This window comes from Brachionichthys hirsutus, chromosome 2 (genome assembly GCF_040956055.1).
Source record: "Brachionichthys hirsutus isolate HB-005 chromosome 2, CSIRO-AGI_Bhir_v1, whole genome shotgun sequence".
Classification (NCBI taxonomy): domain Eukaryota; kingdom Metazoa; phylum Chordata; class Actinopteri; order Lophiiformes; family Brachionichthyidae; genus Brachionichthys; species Brachionichthys hirsutus.
The window spans coordinates 4,251,673-4,269,716 of record NC_090898.1 but is presented as its reverse complement, the minus strand read 5'-3'; the positions used below and the strand labels follow the sequence as shown (position 1 = coordinate 4,269,716).

The window sequence follows — 18,044 nt, the reverse complement described above, 5'->3', positions numbered from 1 at the left end:
ACAATCCCAATGAGACCACCTGACACACAGAAACACCTTTCAGCATTCCCCAGATGACCCGGCAAGTTCATTCCTCTGAAACCGACCGCTAAACCAAGGCAGCGGACAAAAAAAGAAAATAATTAAATATACACGTCCGGGAGCAATGCCTGCTATTATGGGCTTTAAAAGCTTCTGCTTGGCCACAAAAAGTTACAGAGCCGCCTCAAAACGTTAACGTCACTGATGGTTAACTAGTGGATCGTGTTCAGCGAGTGATGCGTAATGATTTCAGCCAATTTAGGAAAGAACTGAGCCACGTAAAACACTCAGCTGCCATGAATGTAAATACCAAATACCTTAAGGGGGGGTGAGGTGAGGTGTGTCATCCTGGATAGCGTTTGCAAAGGTTTGCACACACATACCCACACTTATTCTCAGACAGCTATTGTCTGAGTGGCAGGTGATGGGGCAGGTGTTCCCCAGACATGTGGGGGGGGGGGGGGGGGGAAGGGAGGGCCCTATGATAAGTTAAAATCTGTGTGTTATGCTAGAACAGTGAGAAATCCCAATGTGCAGGTGGTGCCACACTAAATCAGCTAATCCCGGACCCCCCCCCCCCCCCCCACAGCCATGTATTTGTGCTCTAGCCATTATATGCATCTCCAGACTCCACATGCAAACACAGCAGGGAATTCACATGACACTGCACTTAGTCACGGCAAACACGAAAGGCTCAGCCCGTCCCCGTCACTGAATCTGGAAGGCGTTCAGATCAAGTCAGATGAAGACCGGAGAGAGTTCCTCCACAAATAAACAATAACAACAATAACCTTGCTTTGCTGTTTATCTCTCGTGATGTAACATATGCAGGGACCCAAAGAAAACAGAAAACGCCATCCAACCGCCTCTGGGAACAACACGCATGCACAGAAACGCCACCAACACTTGAATTCAGAGACACAGATCCATCGCCCAACGACCTCGTTTGGCTGAAGCTGCAGGAGACACTTTGAGTCTCTGGCTAAAATGCCCCACAGAGGAGATCAGAGTGCCAAGTCATTTACAATTTTTAACAACCCCCTTATCCAACATACTCCAGACATGCACTTACCTGCCCACTCTGCAACTAACTCACCGCTGCACAGTAACAATCATGTTGAAGGCTCCCTCTGCACTGCTGGGGAGCTGCTGCAAACATCACAGATGCAATAAATGCATATGGAAGACAGAGGGAGCCTCTATGCATCCATGCATGCATGTGTTGGATTGTTGGCTAAGAGAAAGAAGTAATAATGGTAAAAGTGCCTGTCGTTCTGTATTGTGCTGCGACGCACATGCAACTATGGAGGGCATTGAATCAAACAGCTATGAATAGGATTTGTAATTAGAGATGTAGCAGTATCCAAGCAAGCAATGTCCTATGTTTTCCCATGTGGCAACTCCTACCAGAGCTGGTTTTCCTGAATTCCATGTGGAGGAGATAACTCCCTCTGTTTTTAAGGGCATTCACGCCATGCAAGGCACCTGCCCAGTGCAGAGCCTGCACATGAAACAGCTCGACTTCCACTCCCAGCAGCAAATCATGGTGGCGTTTCTGTTGTTGTCGGTACTCTACCTCCGTGCTGTTATCAGCCTAGTGTGTGCGCTGGAAGGCGGCCAGCAGCAGTGTGTGAATCCAGGCCATCCCAGGGTCAGCCTGAGCCGCCTCTCTCCTATCCATTGCTGCCTTGTGTTCCTCCCACTTTCTTTTCTTCAGTCTCTCACCGCTTTGCTTCGTGCTTTGCTGCTCTATTCAATGCCGCAGAGACTTTCTCAGATCTGTTTTCATCTGCCTGCTGCTTCTTCTTCTTCTTCTTCTTTTCAGGATCCTCAGGAAAACAAAAGCAGGGTTGAAAAACAGCCGCCACTTGCAAGCTCTCAGACTTAATCACAATGCAGATCCCTCAAAACTCTCCCTTCCCACTTGCTTCTTTCCCCTCCCTCTCTCTCTCTCTCTCTGCTTCTGTTGAGTGGAGCGCTCCTATGCTCTCTCTCTCTCGCCCCTCCACTAATAGTTTTTTAGTGTCTCATGTCAACACCTGCTATGAGACAGACAGAAGAAGAAGGAGATGGAGGTGGTGGCGGTGGAGGAGGGATCTAGCTTTCATTGGCACGACAGCACGTACTTGTTTGTCCAAGTGTGGTGTGAACGTGTAAGACAACATTTAAATTCCAAATGAGTACTAAACTTCACTTGTAAAAGTGAAATCTGACTCTCTGTGTGCGTGTGTGTGTGTGTAGCTTACAGTCAAACTGTGGAGTTTGTGATTAGTAGAGTCTGCTCTGGTGAACTTGAACTTTCTTTCAGTCCTATATGAACAATGTTCAGACAGACAACGGGTGCTGGGCAGGATATGCAATGCTTTCTCATCACCCTTTAGCACCTGCTCAGTTTTTTGGAAACTACATGGAGGTGATACCAAAACATAATGACGCAGGTACAAAAAAAACGAGTCAAGTCAAGAGCTAAGAGAATCATACAATTTACAATCGTATAATTAATAATCAAATATTTTGTGGTGACAGAGTGTACAATCTGAGTTGTGACATAAATGTTATATAATAAATGAATAAAATGGTAAAATGAGGAGGTAAATTGAATAAAATTAATGAAATAGGAAAAATCAGTTCAATTCAGTTATTTTTTATTTCATTTTTTGTGTTTCCCCAGTGAGTTTAAAGCTGCGTAGATCAATCCAGTTGGCCTATGTGTGTAAAATGACTGACATGTGATGGGACCAGAGAGAAAGTCCTGCAGTCTGGTAGTTCAGCCAAGCACTTTGGCCTCTTTAAGCAATCATGGCTCACTGTGTGCTTTATTTTTGTTCATTTGCAGGCGCAGCACACCCCAACCAGGTATTTACAACCTTCATGCCAAAGATCAAGCGGAAATCAGTGTAATGTTAGAGATAGAGATTTCTAACAAGCGTTGTCTTATAGCTGAGCCGATTCCAAACCAGAGCATGTCCAGTTGAAGTCGGGGTAAATTGTCACAACAAAACTATTCGATTTTTCGACACTTTCAACAATATCTCTCCCATTACCTCCACAAAAGGAGGTTCTGTTTTTGCTGGCCTTTACCAAGACACTGTGGAATTAGTAGTGGACAAAAGGATTACCGGTAGTTGGCTAAAGGCTTTGTTAAAAAAGGCTTTGTTTAAATGCACTTTTTAAGTGTGTTTTTGCAGGATTACTACCTTGTGGCTGGTTTAGAGGTTTTGGGTTTTCCCGGCTGTGCATGCAGGTTTGTCCTTCCTCACGCCAGCAGACAGCCCGTGTCCACAGGACATACCTGTGCTCGCTGACATGTACTGACTCACTCTTCCTGGAGGCCATGCCAGAAGAACACACACCAATCATAACAAGCAGAAAATGAATGGGGCCAAGAAGGAAAAAAGAGTTAGGAGAAACTGCATTTAAAGGAAAAAAGGATGGAAGACATAAACCATTAACTGACGCTTGTCTGTTTCTAACTCCTAATAAATCAAGTGTCTTCTTCATCTGTCTCCTCTTTGGACAGAGCTACAGCCTCCGAGGAAGGGTGTAGAGAAAGAAAAAAAAAGAAAGCAGAAAATGTAGCGTTTCAAATTGGTGGGGGCGTTTGCAGTCAAAAGCAATGAATCATGTCTTTGCTTTGATCTTTGTGATCCATTCATTCGAGGACCAGTTTGCCATTGACTCATTACCCATCTTAGATAAGTAACACCAGTGTGAGATCCGGGACAGATTTTCAAACATTAACGTGTTGTTTTGTCTTTACTGAGTATGAATGAAATCCTCAATAACATCGACTTTCAGTAAATGTGAAATTCTTGACGAACTCTGAAAAGGTGAGTGAGCTGAATTTCGGGTGGCTTTGGCTTCCACGTGGGATTGTTCATCGTGATGTCCCTGCAAAGACAGCATTCCACTTAAGGAAAAAGTTCCCCCATGTTATCCTATGTGAATTGTGTCTTTCATTCTCCCGACGTTCCTCTTCTTCTTCTCCTAGTCTAAAAACAGTCATTTTTCAGCGGTGGCGTCCTAACTCATGCTCCCGAAGGACCCGTCCCTTGCTTCAGGGAAGGCCGGCCAGTCGGGATTGGAAACAGGAGGAATGGGGAAGGAACAGAGAGACAGAATTAAATACGATAATGTTACAACATGCCAATGAAATGCTGCTGGCTGTCGTTATCCTAGGTTTTAGTTGTGTAGCTGGTTTTTAGCGGCACTAGCATTAAAACAACCTTATTCAGTTATTAAAACTAGTAACGAATGGGTTAATAAATCAGCTGTCAGTCTCATGGCTGTGTGCTTTATGAGTCCAATTCTTTCCACATACATGGCCTCCAGTCATTATGCTAACTGAGCTAACCCTGTCCTTAACTCCGCCATCGACTCACAGATGGAGTTGATGCACTTTCTGTTGCTGATCTTTACCCAATTTGGTAGCCTCATGTCACGAGAGTAGAATAATGAGAAGCGCACACACACACATGCACATTTGAAGTATTGCTTGCATACAAATTCAAGGTAATTTAATCTGAACATTAGTCATATTATTGACTTGATTGATTGATTCACTGGATCACCTAGCGCTACCTGAGCAGCCGCAACATTCTCTCCTCGGCTTCCATCCCAGTCACAATAATGCCTTCACCCCATCATGTTATAGCTTGTAGAGTAGTACTCACCTGCCCTCCTCCAGCAACATTCAATGCATTAGACTCTTGACAGCATAGGTCATAGCACAGACACACACACAGAGAGACGGGGTGAAAACATGGATCTATTACACAGAAAATCATACCATATAAAATATGCATTGAATTCACTCACAAAATACATATTACATTTTAACAAGGACAACAAAATAACTCTGATACGAGTATTGCACACACGTACTGTATTTGCAGTTGTCTCTCTTGGACTAACTCTTATCGGGGTTTCCGTGAGCTTAGCTGCCACATATATCCTGCCACATTTATTCTAGGGTTTATTCTTAGAGTCCTTGTGCATATTGTATTGCTACGGATCCCTGTGTGTGTCCCATCACTGACCTGCTGCTGGATGTACCTGGGGTGACGGGAGTGGCCCCTCGGCCTCGGCTCACCAGCAGCGCCTCCTGGTTTTCTGTTAGGGCTTGCTTGGCCAGATAGCGCTCCCTCTTCATCTTTAGCTCCAGGGATTCAGGTACATCAGGCACGATCCAGTCGATGGCTCGGAGCACGAAAAACACCACATGCTGGAGACATTAGATGGTATATTCCACATCAAATAAAATAAAACTACCTCTCCTGTCTAATCTGCAGATGGAAGTGGGACATCCCACACCAAAATGTTAGAAGCAATACTTTGTGTTTAAACTCGAGTGGGAATTGAAAAGCTCCATTGAGACTGACAAGGTGTCCCGTGACTTTCTACTCTTTATTAATCTCTTTACTCCCTGAAAGATTTTAGTCAACTCCTGATTTGTATTTGGTCTTTATTCTCTCCTTCATACCTCAAAAGCAATGATAAAGCCGAGTCTGACGGCGAGAAGCTCCCAGTAGAACAGCGAGTAGTTTCCATCGATGTCTCTGTACGCTTTATATCTACAAGATAAATAAAGACTTTTTATGAAACCCAAACATTCACTGACAACCCTGACGTTGAAATCTGCCTCTCTTCAATGGCCAATAACTCCAGAACAAAAAATGGTAGGAACACACTTTTTTTTCTGATGAAAGATGAGACCTTAATCATTTGGTACGTTTCTCTGTTTGCATAGTCATAGGAAAGAATATTCTGTGGGGCTTGGAAAATCGGGCAAAATGAGCAAAAACTGGGGCACTCAGCATACAGCTGAGCTGAAAATGGCTGGCACTCGATGAGTTAACAACACTACCCTCTGTTCAGATCTTGTGAAAGCAAAGAGAGCACAACTGAGACATCTTTACACTTTTTTTTTTAAGGGTTTAACCAAAATGACATGAAATGAAAGACATTTAGGAGGCTGGAGAAAAAGGTTCACGGCAAAGGCTGCCTCCAGTAAATGATGTGTGCACCTGCACAACGGGTAGTCGGTGTAGTTGAGCGGGGCGTACGCCAAGGTGAAGTTGACATATCCACTCAGGTCATCGTCAAACTTGTACTGGTAGAGCAGGCGGGGCAAAAAGTCTGATGTGAAGGCAATGAGGAATGCCTGCAGGTGGAAAGGAGACTGAATTTCAACGTTGCGGGGAGAACGAGTGTCTGCTGAAGAGCCGATATCACGCTTAATGGACTCACATTAGCGATGACCGACAGATGAGACAGGGCTTCCAGTATGTTGAACCAGACGCCGATGTTCTGGGCGCGCTCAGCCACTGGGCGGCGGTATTCGCACACAAACTTATGCGCATCCAGGCGGATCTCCACCCAGTTGTTGAGGAGGGCAAAGAGCGGTGCGAGAGGGAATGCTGCCACGAAGATGGTGATGAAGCCAAACTGGAGCACTGCAGCACAACGACACCGCGTCGTAGCCTTCCTGTTCTCTTTTCCTTGTTGTTGTTCAAAGGGCATGATGACATTTATTAGCTGCGGTATAACATGCTCTTACCCATCTCCAGGTACTCTTCGAACAAGCCTTCGCATTCCACCAGCTGGTAGTCTTCCTCCCAGCGCCGAGGCTCACTGGAGGCCTTACCCCCCAGCACCTTGGACATTGTTCTCTTTTGGCGCCAGGCCTTCACTTTCCTGTCAGGGCAGAGCGATGGGACAATAGTCACGAAAATACAGTTAATATTGTGAGCTTTCATGCTCATCTGCATCTCGACAACTGATCCTCAGGTCGAGATTCCGATTCTAGTTTGAGTAGAATGTTTTTTTTTACAGTGCCGTTCCTTTTTGTTTAGTCATGACTTGTTTTATCATTTTGTACGAGCCTCACAAATAAAGCTTCACAAAACACACAAAGACCCCACACTGTACCCTGTAGTTGTTTTCTATAGACACACTGCATGGTGGGAGATGTTTCTCCTTCAACCTCACCTCCAGCTTCCCCAGGAAGGACAGGAGCTGGAGGGGTTTTGACCATGAAGAATGAGTCTGAAGACATTAAACCGCTCTTATTTCTAAATACATGCCGGGGACTCCTGACGCTGTTAACACACTGACCACCCAGCACTATCATCGGTCATGTCAAGACAAGCAAGAAAGCCTCTTCAAAATGAGGTTAGAGGTCTTCAAGTCTTAAACACAGCTCTAGCTGCTTCTGATTCTACATCAGGGGATTATAGAGACAGCAATGATTTCTGCTATATTGATATCTTAACTCTTTCAGTGCCAATAACGTCTAAAGACGTGTTTTTTTTTTATAACCCAAACATTTACTGCCAACCCTGACATTGAAATCTGCCTCTTTTCAATGGCCAATAACTCCGGAACGGAAAACGGTAGGAACGCAGTTTCTTTTTCCTGATGAAAGACGATACTTCAATCTTTCATTTGATGTGTTCGGTGTTTCCTTAGTAATAGGAAAGAATATTCTGTGGGGGTTGGAAAATCGGGCAACATGGGCGAAAGCTGGGGCACTCAGCTGAGCTGAAAATGGCACTGAAAGAGTTAAACTGATCTCATTTGATTTGGTTACTGCATACCACGCACACACACACACACACACAAAATGACAGTGCTTTGAAGATAAATAAATCATTCGTTCATTCAGCGTTTGGGGTTTTGTGCTATGCCGGTATTATGTGTTAGGGAATGATGGTGAGCTCTCATTCAACACCAACAACGGATGCCGGAACAGGAAACATACGGGATAACGAACTCCTGAATGTTATTGATGAGTTGCTTTCCCACCATGATGATGAAAAGTTGCTCAGCCAGTTCAATGAGGCAGCCACCGGGACCGCACTGCAGCAGGGCGGGAAGAGACAGGAAGGAACCAATCAGGTTAGACAAACATCAATCAGCAGGAATCTGGACGTCTGCTCATTCAGGCGTTCGTTAATATATCGTGGACTCACGTCTTCATTTCTCATCCCAAACAACGTGCCGTAGTTAGTAGGGTAACCCACAAACCTATTCACACGGGGAAGTAAGACTCAAAAGCTTATCGGGCACAACATGTCCTTCACCGGTCCATCGTTTCTTTGTGACTCACCTTCCTTTGAAGAAAGCCACGTAGAAGGGGGATGAGTAGAAGTTGACAAACTGGAAGATGAACACCTTAAAGATTAAGGCGTTGTCGTACTGGGTTTGTGTTCTATGCATCTCTGCAGCAGGGACAACAGACAGACGATAAGTCCTCCGTGATAATACCGTGTCTGGATATCGGACATGTTTAGAGGGCTGTAACATTATTTTAAGGAAAAAACACTACAATTACTACTGGGACAACGACACTAAATCCCTATTATACTGAAAATAATTAAATGTTTTCTGATTGTTGTTTGAAATTATGGCCATTTTCTGCAAATTAAAAAACAGCTGTAAAGAGAACATCTGTAATTGAATGAGTAGTTCCTCATTTAAAGATTGATGTCATGCTTCTTTGTAATTTAATAAATAGTTTCATATCAGATTGTACATTTATTTTGAAAGTCTGTAATTCTGAAGTGTCCCGAGCACGGGACAAACGTTGTTGTGTGCTGTCAGATGCTAAAAAAAGTGATATAAAAACTGAATATTTTATTGTAATTACTGTGGCGGCTAAAAAGTTACATAAAAAACCAAATAGTTATTTAACAGCATGTTAAGGAGTAGTTACATTTATTTTACATTAAATGACATTACATTTAGTTACATTTTTTGGTGTGTTACGGTTTACATTTGGCCTTTGGAGGGCAAACATAATGCTAATGTGGCCCTTGGAGAAAATGAGTTTGACAGCCCTGCGTTAAACCATAAAAATGCGTCAGAGTAAAGTATTTTGCTGCTGAACTTTAAGCGATTTTATTAATTCAAAGTTTACTTTTCCTTTTTCCCCCGAATTTCTTTGTACTTAATTTGAAGCAGGATCTTTTGCTTTACTTTTCAGTTTTGTTTTACAGAACTTTGTACTTTGGACAGATCGGACACATTATTTAATACTAGTAGTAAATTATGTTTTGTGAGCAATATGCAGTTTTGCAGATGAGTCTGTCTATTTTCCAGTTGTCTACCATAATACTGCCACATGTTGAAGCTAATAATATAATATAGTGATACTGTATATCTTTTGGCACAAATCCTGCAGTGATGCATGCACTGCCCTTCTCTGTAATACCCTTACAAGCGCTGCCCTTACTGAAAGACTATTTATACTTTGAGGCTTTCGAGCTCTTCAAGGACGCTCAGCTTTTACTTAGATGCAGAGAGATATCATTGAGGTTTGTGGTGATGGAAAAGCAGACAACTTTGATTCTGACCCCATTTAGTGAGCTGCTCAGCTAATGCAGTGTAGACGCGGCCCATCAGCAGGATGAGGCCCAGATTCACCACGCAGCTGGAGATGTTGGCTATGGTGCCCGCCTGAGGACGAGAGGAAGACGTCGGAGAATTTAATGGACCCCTGTAGAGCGTGCATGTAATTGTTGTTACGGGAACGAAACATTTCCTGAACAGAAGCCTCCCTCCATCTACATTACCCGGTGACTCTGGACCCACATTTACGATACCTCAGTGCGCAGGACAGGGCTCCCGGTGTGGAACATCATCACGCTAATGATGCCGCGACACATGACCACGGTCACTAAGAAGATCATCACCACACAGAGCTGTGAGAGAAGACAAGGGGATGCAAAGCAGATTGGATGGGAAAAGAAGCAGCTAACAGGACGCTCTCTGCAGCAGACCGTCATCCCCTTTCAGTCATTCGCCACTTCCATGCAGGCTTCCTCGATCTAGCAGCTATATATTTATGCGGCTCACCAGCACCAGAAATGTGTGGGAAGCTGATCTTTGCATCCTGTCAAGGAGCGAGTTGAGGCTGAACCTGAGCCTGAAGGGTAACGGCAGACATGCCCAGCTCGTGCCTGTCCCTGCGGCTGAATGGCCTGATTCCATTTTTTTATGGTTTTAGTGGCCACCAAAGGATTGAGCAGAACAACACACAGGAGTAAGCCTTACCACCCTTTCTCTTTGGGATCACACAGCCAAAAGAAGAGACCTTCAGGTGAGCGCTGCATGAGCGCCACGGTGAGGGGTCGGATCGCATTACATCCAAAACAAGCTGCACAGTGCTCTCTTGTTGCTCTGTCACACGAAGCATCTCACCATCATGATGATGACCATGGAGCCAGTGAACATGCGGGACAACCGGGTCTTCTCTGGAAAGTAGGGCTCTTTGACCCCAGTCACTGGGTTTTGCTCCATCGTCGGGGCCATGGCGGCAAACTCTGGACGGGGACGCTCCTGTTGGGGACGCAGTGTTGACATTGGTATTCATGGAAGTGCTTAGCTAGTAGAAAGATGGTCCCCAAGAGATGACGGGGGGGGGGGGGGGGTGTAAACGCTCCACAACCACAAAGCACACATACTCAAGTGTACATTATGAAAATTATTTATACATAAACCCATAGCTATCATTTATGCTACCTTGTCAAATACACTAAAACAGTTCTGCACAAAGCAAAGAAGAAAGGACAACCTCTTCTTCATGGAAGTCCATGCAGTCCCAGTGATGGGACAGGGTGGCCATCTTTCTCTTCCAATACTCCAGAAATGTTACGGCCCAAAAGGACATAAAGACACTGAAGAAGACAGTACCTGGGTGGTCAAATAGGTACCCCATCTGTGGAAGACAACGGGGGGAGGACATAATTTCACCTGTTAGCTATAGCTTGTGTCATGATCACAAAGCGTACTGCCTGAAATGAGGTGGTGGTTCGCTACCTTGGCCATAGTGCAGATTTCAGACATGTTCCAGGCTTTGCATGTGTTGCAGAGAGGACACATCTGATATCCAGACCCACTGCTACAGATGTCCTTGCTGCAGACATAAAATTAATGAACGTATTTATTTTTGTTGATCAGATGTTGAAATACACTCCAAATGTTTCTGTACTGTAAAATCACAGATTGGAAAACAAAAGATTATTTTACAGATTATTCATTACTTTTACTCTACCCTATTTCTTTCTAGACTGTGCACCATTTTTTTAAACATATTCCGTGTTTATTTTGATTTGATTTGATCTTTCTTGCAGTGTAAGTCTACAACTTGCTGCCTTTCTCTGTGATGTTTGCATGTTCTCCCCGTGTCCTTATCTCTCCCGGTTCTCCGGCTTCCTGCCATCTCCAACAATATGCACTCTGAATTGTGAGCAGGTGTGATTGTGAGCATGAATGGATGTTTGTCTTTCTATGTAGTGCTGCAATAAACTGGTGACTTATCCAGGATGTATCCCACCTAGTGGCATAAATCCCAGCCCCGGATTCAGAGAAGCATCTGAAGATGAGACAAGTGTTTCTTCTTCAAGAAAAGGAATGAATGAATAAGATGTCGTAAAGGTGCATTTTAGAAATTAGAATATCATAGAGAAAATCAATCACTCAATTCATGAGTCTCAAACATTTTGCATTTTGATAATAAGGGCCGACAGGTGATTTAAAAAAAAAAAAGTATATCAAAGTAAATCCAAAATCCACAACCCCCAGCCACAACTGAATGTATAATGAATACTTTTTTTTTTTGAGTGAACTTATGACTGTTCTAATACTTTGAAATACCCTATTTTATATTTCATGAGCTGTGAGCCATATTTATCTAAATTAAAACGAAAATGGCTGGAAGAATTTCAGCTTATGTGTAATAAATATAAAATGTATGAAAGGTTTTTTGTTTCAATTGAATTATTGAGAAAAAAAAAGCTTTCCCACGATATTATTTTTTTTTTTAGATGCACCTATATAGTAACTGAATTTTACATTAGAATAATACACATTACAAATATTGGGTCGCAGTAGAACACTGTGAACTCCAGTTGCTCCATCAGTGCTGAGTGCTCGATTCCATTGTCGCGATGAATAATGCATAATAAGCCGGGCTCGGGCATAGCTTATGTGGGTCATATGACGACGGAGTTGTTTTTATACAGCAACACTTTGATGTTTTGAAGGAGTACAAATTAAAGGAAGTACTCCCTACTTTGTTTCTGAGAGTAAGATGAGTCATTCAATATTCTATATATAAATATATACTGTAAATGATCTCATGAGCATTACACATGTAGCTGGACAATGCTATGGCATTGGATGGCGTGGTCTGTGAGCAGTAGCTTTGGTAGAGGAAACCACACTGCAAATGTGTCCATAAGAAATAGTTACACTGCGTAAATGACTTTAGAATCATATAATATTTCAGGTAAGTTGTACTTCATCATCATTATTAGCTGCAGTGCCAGTCATTGCTACTGTATGTATGTTTTATAAGCATATAGTTTCTATTTTTATTAAATTTAAATTCCTGCTTGAATCTTTTTTACTTTTGCTGTTTTCACATGGCGGCTGTGGCTCAGTTGGTAGAGTGGGTCGTCCAGTGATCAGTAAATCGGTGTCCGCATGTTGAAGTGTCCTTGGGCAAGACACTGAACCCCAAATTGCAGTGGGTCTGGCAGCACCTTGCATGGCAGCAGTCGCCTACTGGAGTGTGAATGTGTGTATGAATGGGTGAATGGGTGAGGCCTCATGTAAAGCGCTTTGAGCTTTACAGAAATATTCTGTGATTAATAATGGCTTGACTTGTCTTAAAGGTGCTTTCTATGTTGGGTGTGGACTCACGCTGGCTTGTTGGTATCCATGGACATGACTCCGGACACAAAAACCAGGGTTCCAACCACGGCCGCCGGCAGCAGCCAGGCTGTGTAGAAACCTGCACAGACGAGATGTGTTGTGTTGATGATCCAGAAGAGATCCTGGATTCTGGATTACTTTAAAATGTTCGGTAACATTGCAGTCAATGGTGCTTAAAAATGTGTTCCTCAATATCTCAGTTGATTATTGGCCAATATTTCTGGAGTTTGACACAGTCGTGTAGGGGTAGGGTGGCGACCCCTATCGCACCACCAAATTTCATCCGGACCGGATCTAGAATGGAGCCAGTAAAAATATTTAATTTTAACATTGAAAACCGTATTTACGGATTCAAAAAGCAGTTAAAAATATCAATTCTGACTCACATTTACTTTTCATGGTTGGTGTATAAAGATACGAAGAACAATGTAGAACCTTTTGGTGATGATCCAGATCACCATGTGGACGGTGTAAATCTAATTATGAGGGGAATGAGCTGCTTGGTGGAGGTCTGCGCTCTCCGAGTGCATTTCTACTCGTTTGTATATTTACAGGATTACACAACAACTGCATCCTGAAACCTGGTGGAAGGGTTGGGTGTGTAACAGGGAAGATCCCGATTCATTCCCGAGTGGCTCCAACAAGGGATGGGCCCATGAATTTTTAAAATGTCATTAACATTGCAAAGATGTCTACTCAGGATAGAAAGACCAACCAACCAAAACACAAACAAATGAAAAGTACATCTAGTCTTTCAGACCTAGATTTCATCATCTTCATCATATTTGACCACCTTTTATATGTGAAATGATAATATATTTTTATATTCAATGACAAGAGGGAACATCTTCTGAAATAACTATGAGGTTAGTTAATAGTTTCAGGAAAAGCTGGTCAGCGGAAAAAAAAATCATTCTTCAGTCTGACAAAGGAGGGATGTTTTGAAAGTATGTTCGACAGAGTCTAATACATGCAAATGGTAACTTATTTTTACCCAGCCATGCAAAGTACAGAGCAACCTTCTCTCCGAAGTACCCCCTGATGTGGTCCAGAGGTTGGTACTTGTACCATTTGCACCAGCGAGCCCAGTAGTGGTAGAGAACATGCCTCTGGTTCAGTTCCGAGGTCTCGTACCTCGGAAGCGCAAAAGGGCCCTTAGGACAAAACAAATGTGTTTGTTATAGCGGGAGAACAGCTCGAGATTTCAGTCAGATGAAAGAGCAGGTGCACAACATCTGACCTCGTGCAGGGGGAAAGCTGCAGCATACACGCCTTCATTCACCAGCCTGTCCACACCAACCTCAGCCCGCTTCCTTTTGCCATATAATGTTGTGGACAGAATCTCATACACCTGAAACAGCACAAGAAGGCTCACGCTATGGCAGTCTGTCAGACACTGACAGGGTAGTGCTGCAGAGGAATCCCTCTCACTCACAACACGGTGTCTCTGTGTGGTAGTGAAATAGTTGTCTTGATCGTCACAGCCGAGGAACCTGCAGAGAGACGTTCATGCTACACTTTTACAAGATATGAAACTATGATAACATCTTATTATTTGCCACCTCTAAGCATGACTAACCACCTACCTGCTCATCTTTGACTTACGAAAGGCACATGTGTAATAGTCCAACGGCCTGTTTGGCACTGAATCCACCATCATGTTGGGTATGCACAGTTTCTTCAGCACCCGCTCAGATGTGTTTAAGTCCAGATTCGGCTGCGCCTGGAAGACAAAAAAACAGTCAACACGCATCCCAGCAGCTCTTCAACGCTGTACTAATTTGTAATATTGACATCAGTGCAAGACAGTGTTTCCATGCTGATGCTCAGAGTACATGCAAGAACCAGCGCCTAATATTAAACGTACTAATGTGCATGATAAGACTGAAAAGTATCATTGCAAATGGTAGTGAACATAATGTTGTGTTTATTGAAAGCAATTCTGTACATAATAATAATGACAAGTAATATTGCAAATTACTTTATTATTGTTCTGTGTCTCAGGAGTTACAATAGTGTGTAATGTGACAATATTAAGAGGCCATGCTATTACAGTTGGATCTATAAGTGTTCAAACAAAGCCAAGCAAGAGTCAAGTGGGGTATATCATCTGAGAAGCATGAATGTCTGAGCAAAATGATAGAATTCATGTGTCTTTCACTGGTAGCAGAAGAATTGTTGGGAGTAAAATCATTCTGAAATTTAGAATGTGTAAAAATCACTGAGATATTTTAAAACAACCAACTGACTCAAAGTTTCATCCATAAAATCATTGATTAAAGCCAACAATTTGATATATTTGACTAAAAACAACTGCACTGACCTGCAGTGGAGCTCTGACACACAGTTTCTCTGCATAGTACACCAGCACATCCCAGGGGGCGCTAAGTTTAAGGAAGTGAATTGTTTTCCTTTCATTTGCTGTTTCTTCCTAAAGAGAGAAGATGTTAAGAGAACAAAATGAATAAAAAAGGACAGAATGCTCCGGATCCCCAGCATGAAAGGGACAAATATCTGCGGCTGAAGAGACACTGCTGTAAACACAAACTATAGTGTTTACTGATATTTAGCACAAATACCCTTCATCTAATTAAATACTGTAAATAAAAAAACACAGGCCTGGAATAGTCCTAATTACACCTCAGGTATGTTTTTAACACTAACACTTTGAGTTTTAAGACTCAATAAGTATAGTCCCTGTTAATTAAAGTAAATTTCACACGCACGTTTGAGAAAATGTTTTATAAATTCAAATAAGCAAATAAATAAACTATTAATATTCCTAAAATATCAACACACACATCTCCGGTGCAATGGAGACATGCATGTATTCTTTTTTTGAGAAGATACTGAACAGGTTTTGAATGATGTTCCACGTCTTGCATGTCTTTCACGCCACAATGAGAGGACTTGTAATCCTGAACCTTTTCCAGCAGCAATCCAGCCGTTTCCAGGTTGTGAACAAACTTCTCCCTCCACCGTGCCTGCTGCGCCTTCCTTCGCTCCGAGCCGCTGCTCTCCTCCGTGGCTGCAGCAGCCCCCTCCTCATCGGCCGCCTTCCCTCGCCGTTTCCTCCGTGAGCGGATCTCCCACACGAGCACAAAGTCTAAGCATATAGATCAAGCTTCAATTGTCCACACGGTGAAACGATCATCGACTAACCGACTGTGAGAGATAGCTTACCGATTCTTGTCCTCCCATCGCTAAAGTAGTTCCCGAGCTGTGGAAGTGGTTGCTCGCTTCTTCCGTTGCAGCGAATGTGACTGGAAGCCTCAGCGACCACATCTTCATCTGCAACTGTGGCTGAAAGCTAAAAGCATCCAGTTACTGTTAATTACAAAATCAAGTAAAAGCTTCGGGCAAAGTCAAAACCATTTTCTACTCATGTGAAATCAGCATCGTAAAAGCGTAATGGCTCCGGAGAGATGAGAAGGATGATAACATTTATGTTGTGATGAAGAAGCAGCTTTTCGTCACGTCACAGGCTGAATTGTCCCGGTGGAACGCAGCATCTCGCCCCACTGAGCTCTGCTGGATGTCAGATCCACTGCAACAGAAGTCGGTGAGCCGTGACGGGATGAGCAGAGCCGCAGGCTGCTCAGTGAGGACAGATTTTCTCTGAAAGTGACAAACATCCTGCAGCATTTTGGGGGGGGGAATGTGAAAACACGCTCACGCATCTAGCTGGGATGAAGCTGCCGTTCCGAAGACTCCCATAGTTGTCTGCAGTTTGTGCTTCACCTCCGCAGTCCAAATCCAGGAGGACCTCTCTGTCTCCCCTCTGCAGCTCTGAACCCTTCCTCAACATGATGAGGAGCTGTGCGGCTGGAAAGACATGCAAGACAAATAATACTGCTGACAAGAACCCACGCTCAGCAGTAAAGTGAGTCACTGCAGAAAATGAATATTGATCTTCAGAGAGCCTGCGGTGGGTCAGGGTTCGGGTTGCCGCACCTGTCCAGTGGTTTAAATGAGATTGCTGCTAACCCAAGGCATGGCTCTGCAGCGCGCTGCACTCCTCTCCATCCTCTCTCCTCTCCTCTCGGTCTCTGCATCCGTCCGAGCCCTGCTGCCTCACTGCTGCACAGCAGTGGAATACCGTAATGCACGTATCTAGCATGCAGGCAGATGCTGGTGCTTTGCAGCATTTCAGCAGAGGCGACGCACATCAAGGAGGAGAGGAAGGTGTCCCCCCCCCCCCCCCTCAATCCGCCCAATAAACCGATCAGGGGCAGATAATCGGGGGGAATCGGGTCAAGACACTCCATCTAACACGCATCTGTTTTCCATCCTCTTACAAGCTTGAGCCTGTAGTCCAATAGTTGAAAAACGATACTTGATAATGGATTTGAAGATTTCTGCATTGGGAATTCTGTGAGCATTATGGACATGGATGAAACGGGGGCGGTTGTCCGCGCACCCGGCAGGGGTAAATGTCATTTCTGTAAAGTCTCCATTAATTTAATGATAAAAGGTGCAAACAGGTTTAAGTTCATTCCAGCAGGAGAAAGAAGCCTCATTCTGCTGCGACGAGAGTCCAGACCTGTCCCTGCAGGCTCAAAGAAACCCCCCAAATGTCGTAACGATTAACCAGTATATCCTCCTGAGACCCAGCCCATCGACATGCGTCCTCTGTAATGGACAAATGTCCACTACAGAGGACATGCTAATGGTTTGGGTCTCAGGAGGATATTGTATTTATTGTTAGGTTCAACATCCAGATTTCTAAACTTTATGCTATAATTTTCAGGTTTTAGGAAGTCAACATTAAGGCAACGTTATGAAAAGATTTACGTTAGTTTTAATTATGTGGCCCGAAAAACTCAAGATGAAAGGCAACTAAAGCAGCTTTACATCATCACGCAGTGATGTAACCGGCTGCAGCAGCTGATGCCGCCACTACAACACTGTTTGCAGTGTGATTGTTTATTTCCAGAAGTGTTTGGCGCTGAGGGATTTATTATTCCAATAATACCAGCGGTATCTGTCCAATAGTGAGCCGGCGATCATTAATATTTTATTTATACAGTAACTTATTGGCAGCTCATCTATAACAGACAGGTTTTTTTTTAGGTTAAACCTCAGTACTAATAAATATTGATAGAGACGATCACCAGATCCTGCAGACGTACAGTCAGGGCGGAAGGAATTCATTTCCTTGAGGTCATCACTCTCATTGCTTTCTTTTTAGTGCAATTAAAATGCAGAGAATAGGAAACTGAATTAAGCAAATATTAATGAATAAGAATTCAACAAAAAAAAGTTGATTCTATTAATCCTGACCTTGGATGTCTGAGACTCAA

The 18,044-nt window shown here is 43.4% G+C and overlaps 1 protein-coding gene across 1 annotated transcript; it reads right to left on the bottom strand.

The window, feature by feature from the left end:
- Positions 1-3,815: 3,815 nt before the first annotated feature.
- Positions 3,816-16,549, bottom strand: ano11 (anoctamin 11). Its single transcript, XM_068751056.1, has 23 exons — positions 16,418-16,549; positions 15,925-16,051; positions 15,666-15,847; positions 15,065-15,172; positions 14,328-14,464; positions 14,177-14,234; positions 13,982-14,092; positions 13,736-13,895; positions 12,730-12,820; positions 10,843-10,939; positions 10,598-10,741; positions 10,225-10,362; positions 9,627-9,725; positions 9,378-9,480; positions 8,132-8,243; positions 7,995-8,049; positions 7,784-7,881; positions 6,581-6,717; positions 6,271-6,476; positions 6,048-6,184; positions 5,504-5,594; positions 5,061-5,245; positions 3,816-3,912 (listed from the first exon to the last, which is right to left on the bottom strand). The coding sequence occupies exons 1-23, from the start codon at positions 16,547-16,549 to the stop codon at positions 3,816-3,818; spliced, it is 2,805 nt and encodes a 934-aa protein (XP_068607157.1).
- Between the last annotated feature and the right edge of the window lie 1,495 nt (positions 16,550-18,044).

Excerpts from the sequence above, each read along its gene's own strand:
- ano11 (XM_068751056.1), bottom strand. The coding sequence starts at position 16,549 with ATGTTGAGGAAGGGTTCAGAGCTGCAGAGGGGAGACAGAGAGGTCCTC. Across the intron at positions 12,821-13,735 it reads TCTGTACTTTGCATGGCTGG|GTTTCTACACAGCCTGGCTG; the intron begins GTAAAAATAAGT and ends TCGTCTGTGCAG. Across the intron at positions 10,742-10,842 it reads AAATCTGCACTATGGCCAAG|ATGGGGTACCTATTTGACCA; the intron begins GTAGCGAACCAC and ends TGTCTTCCACAG.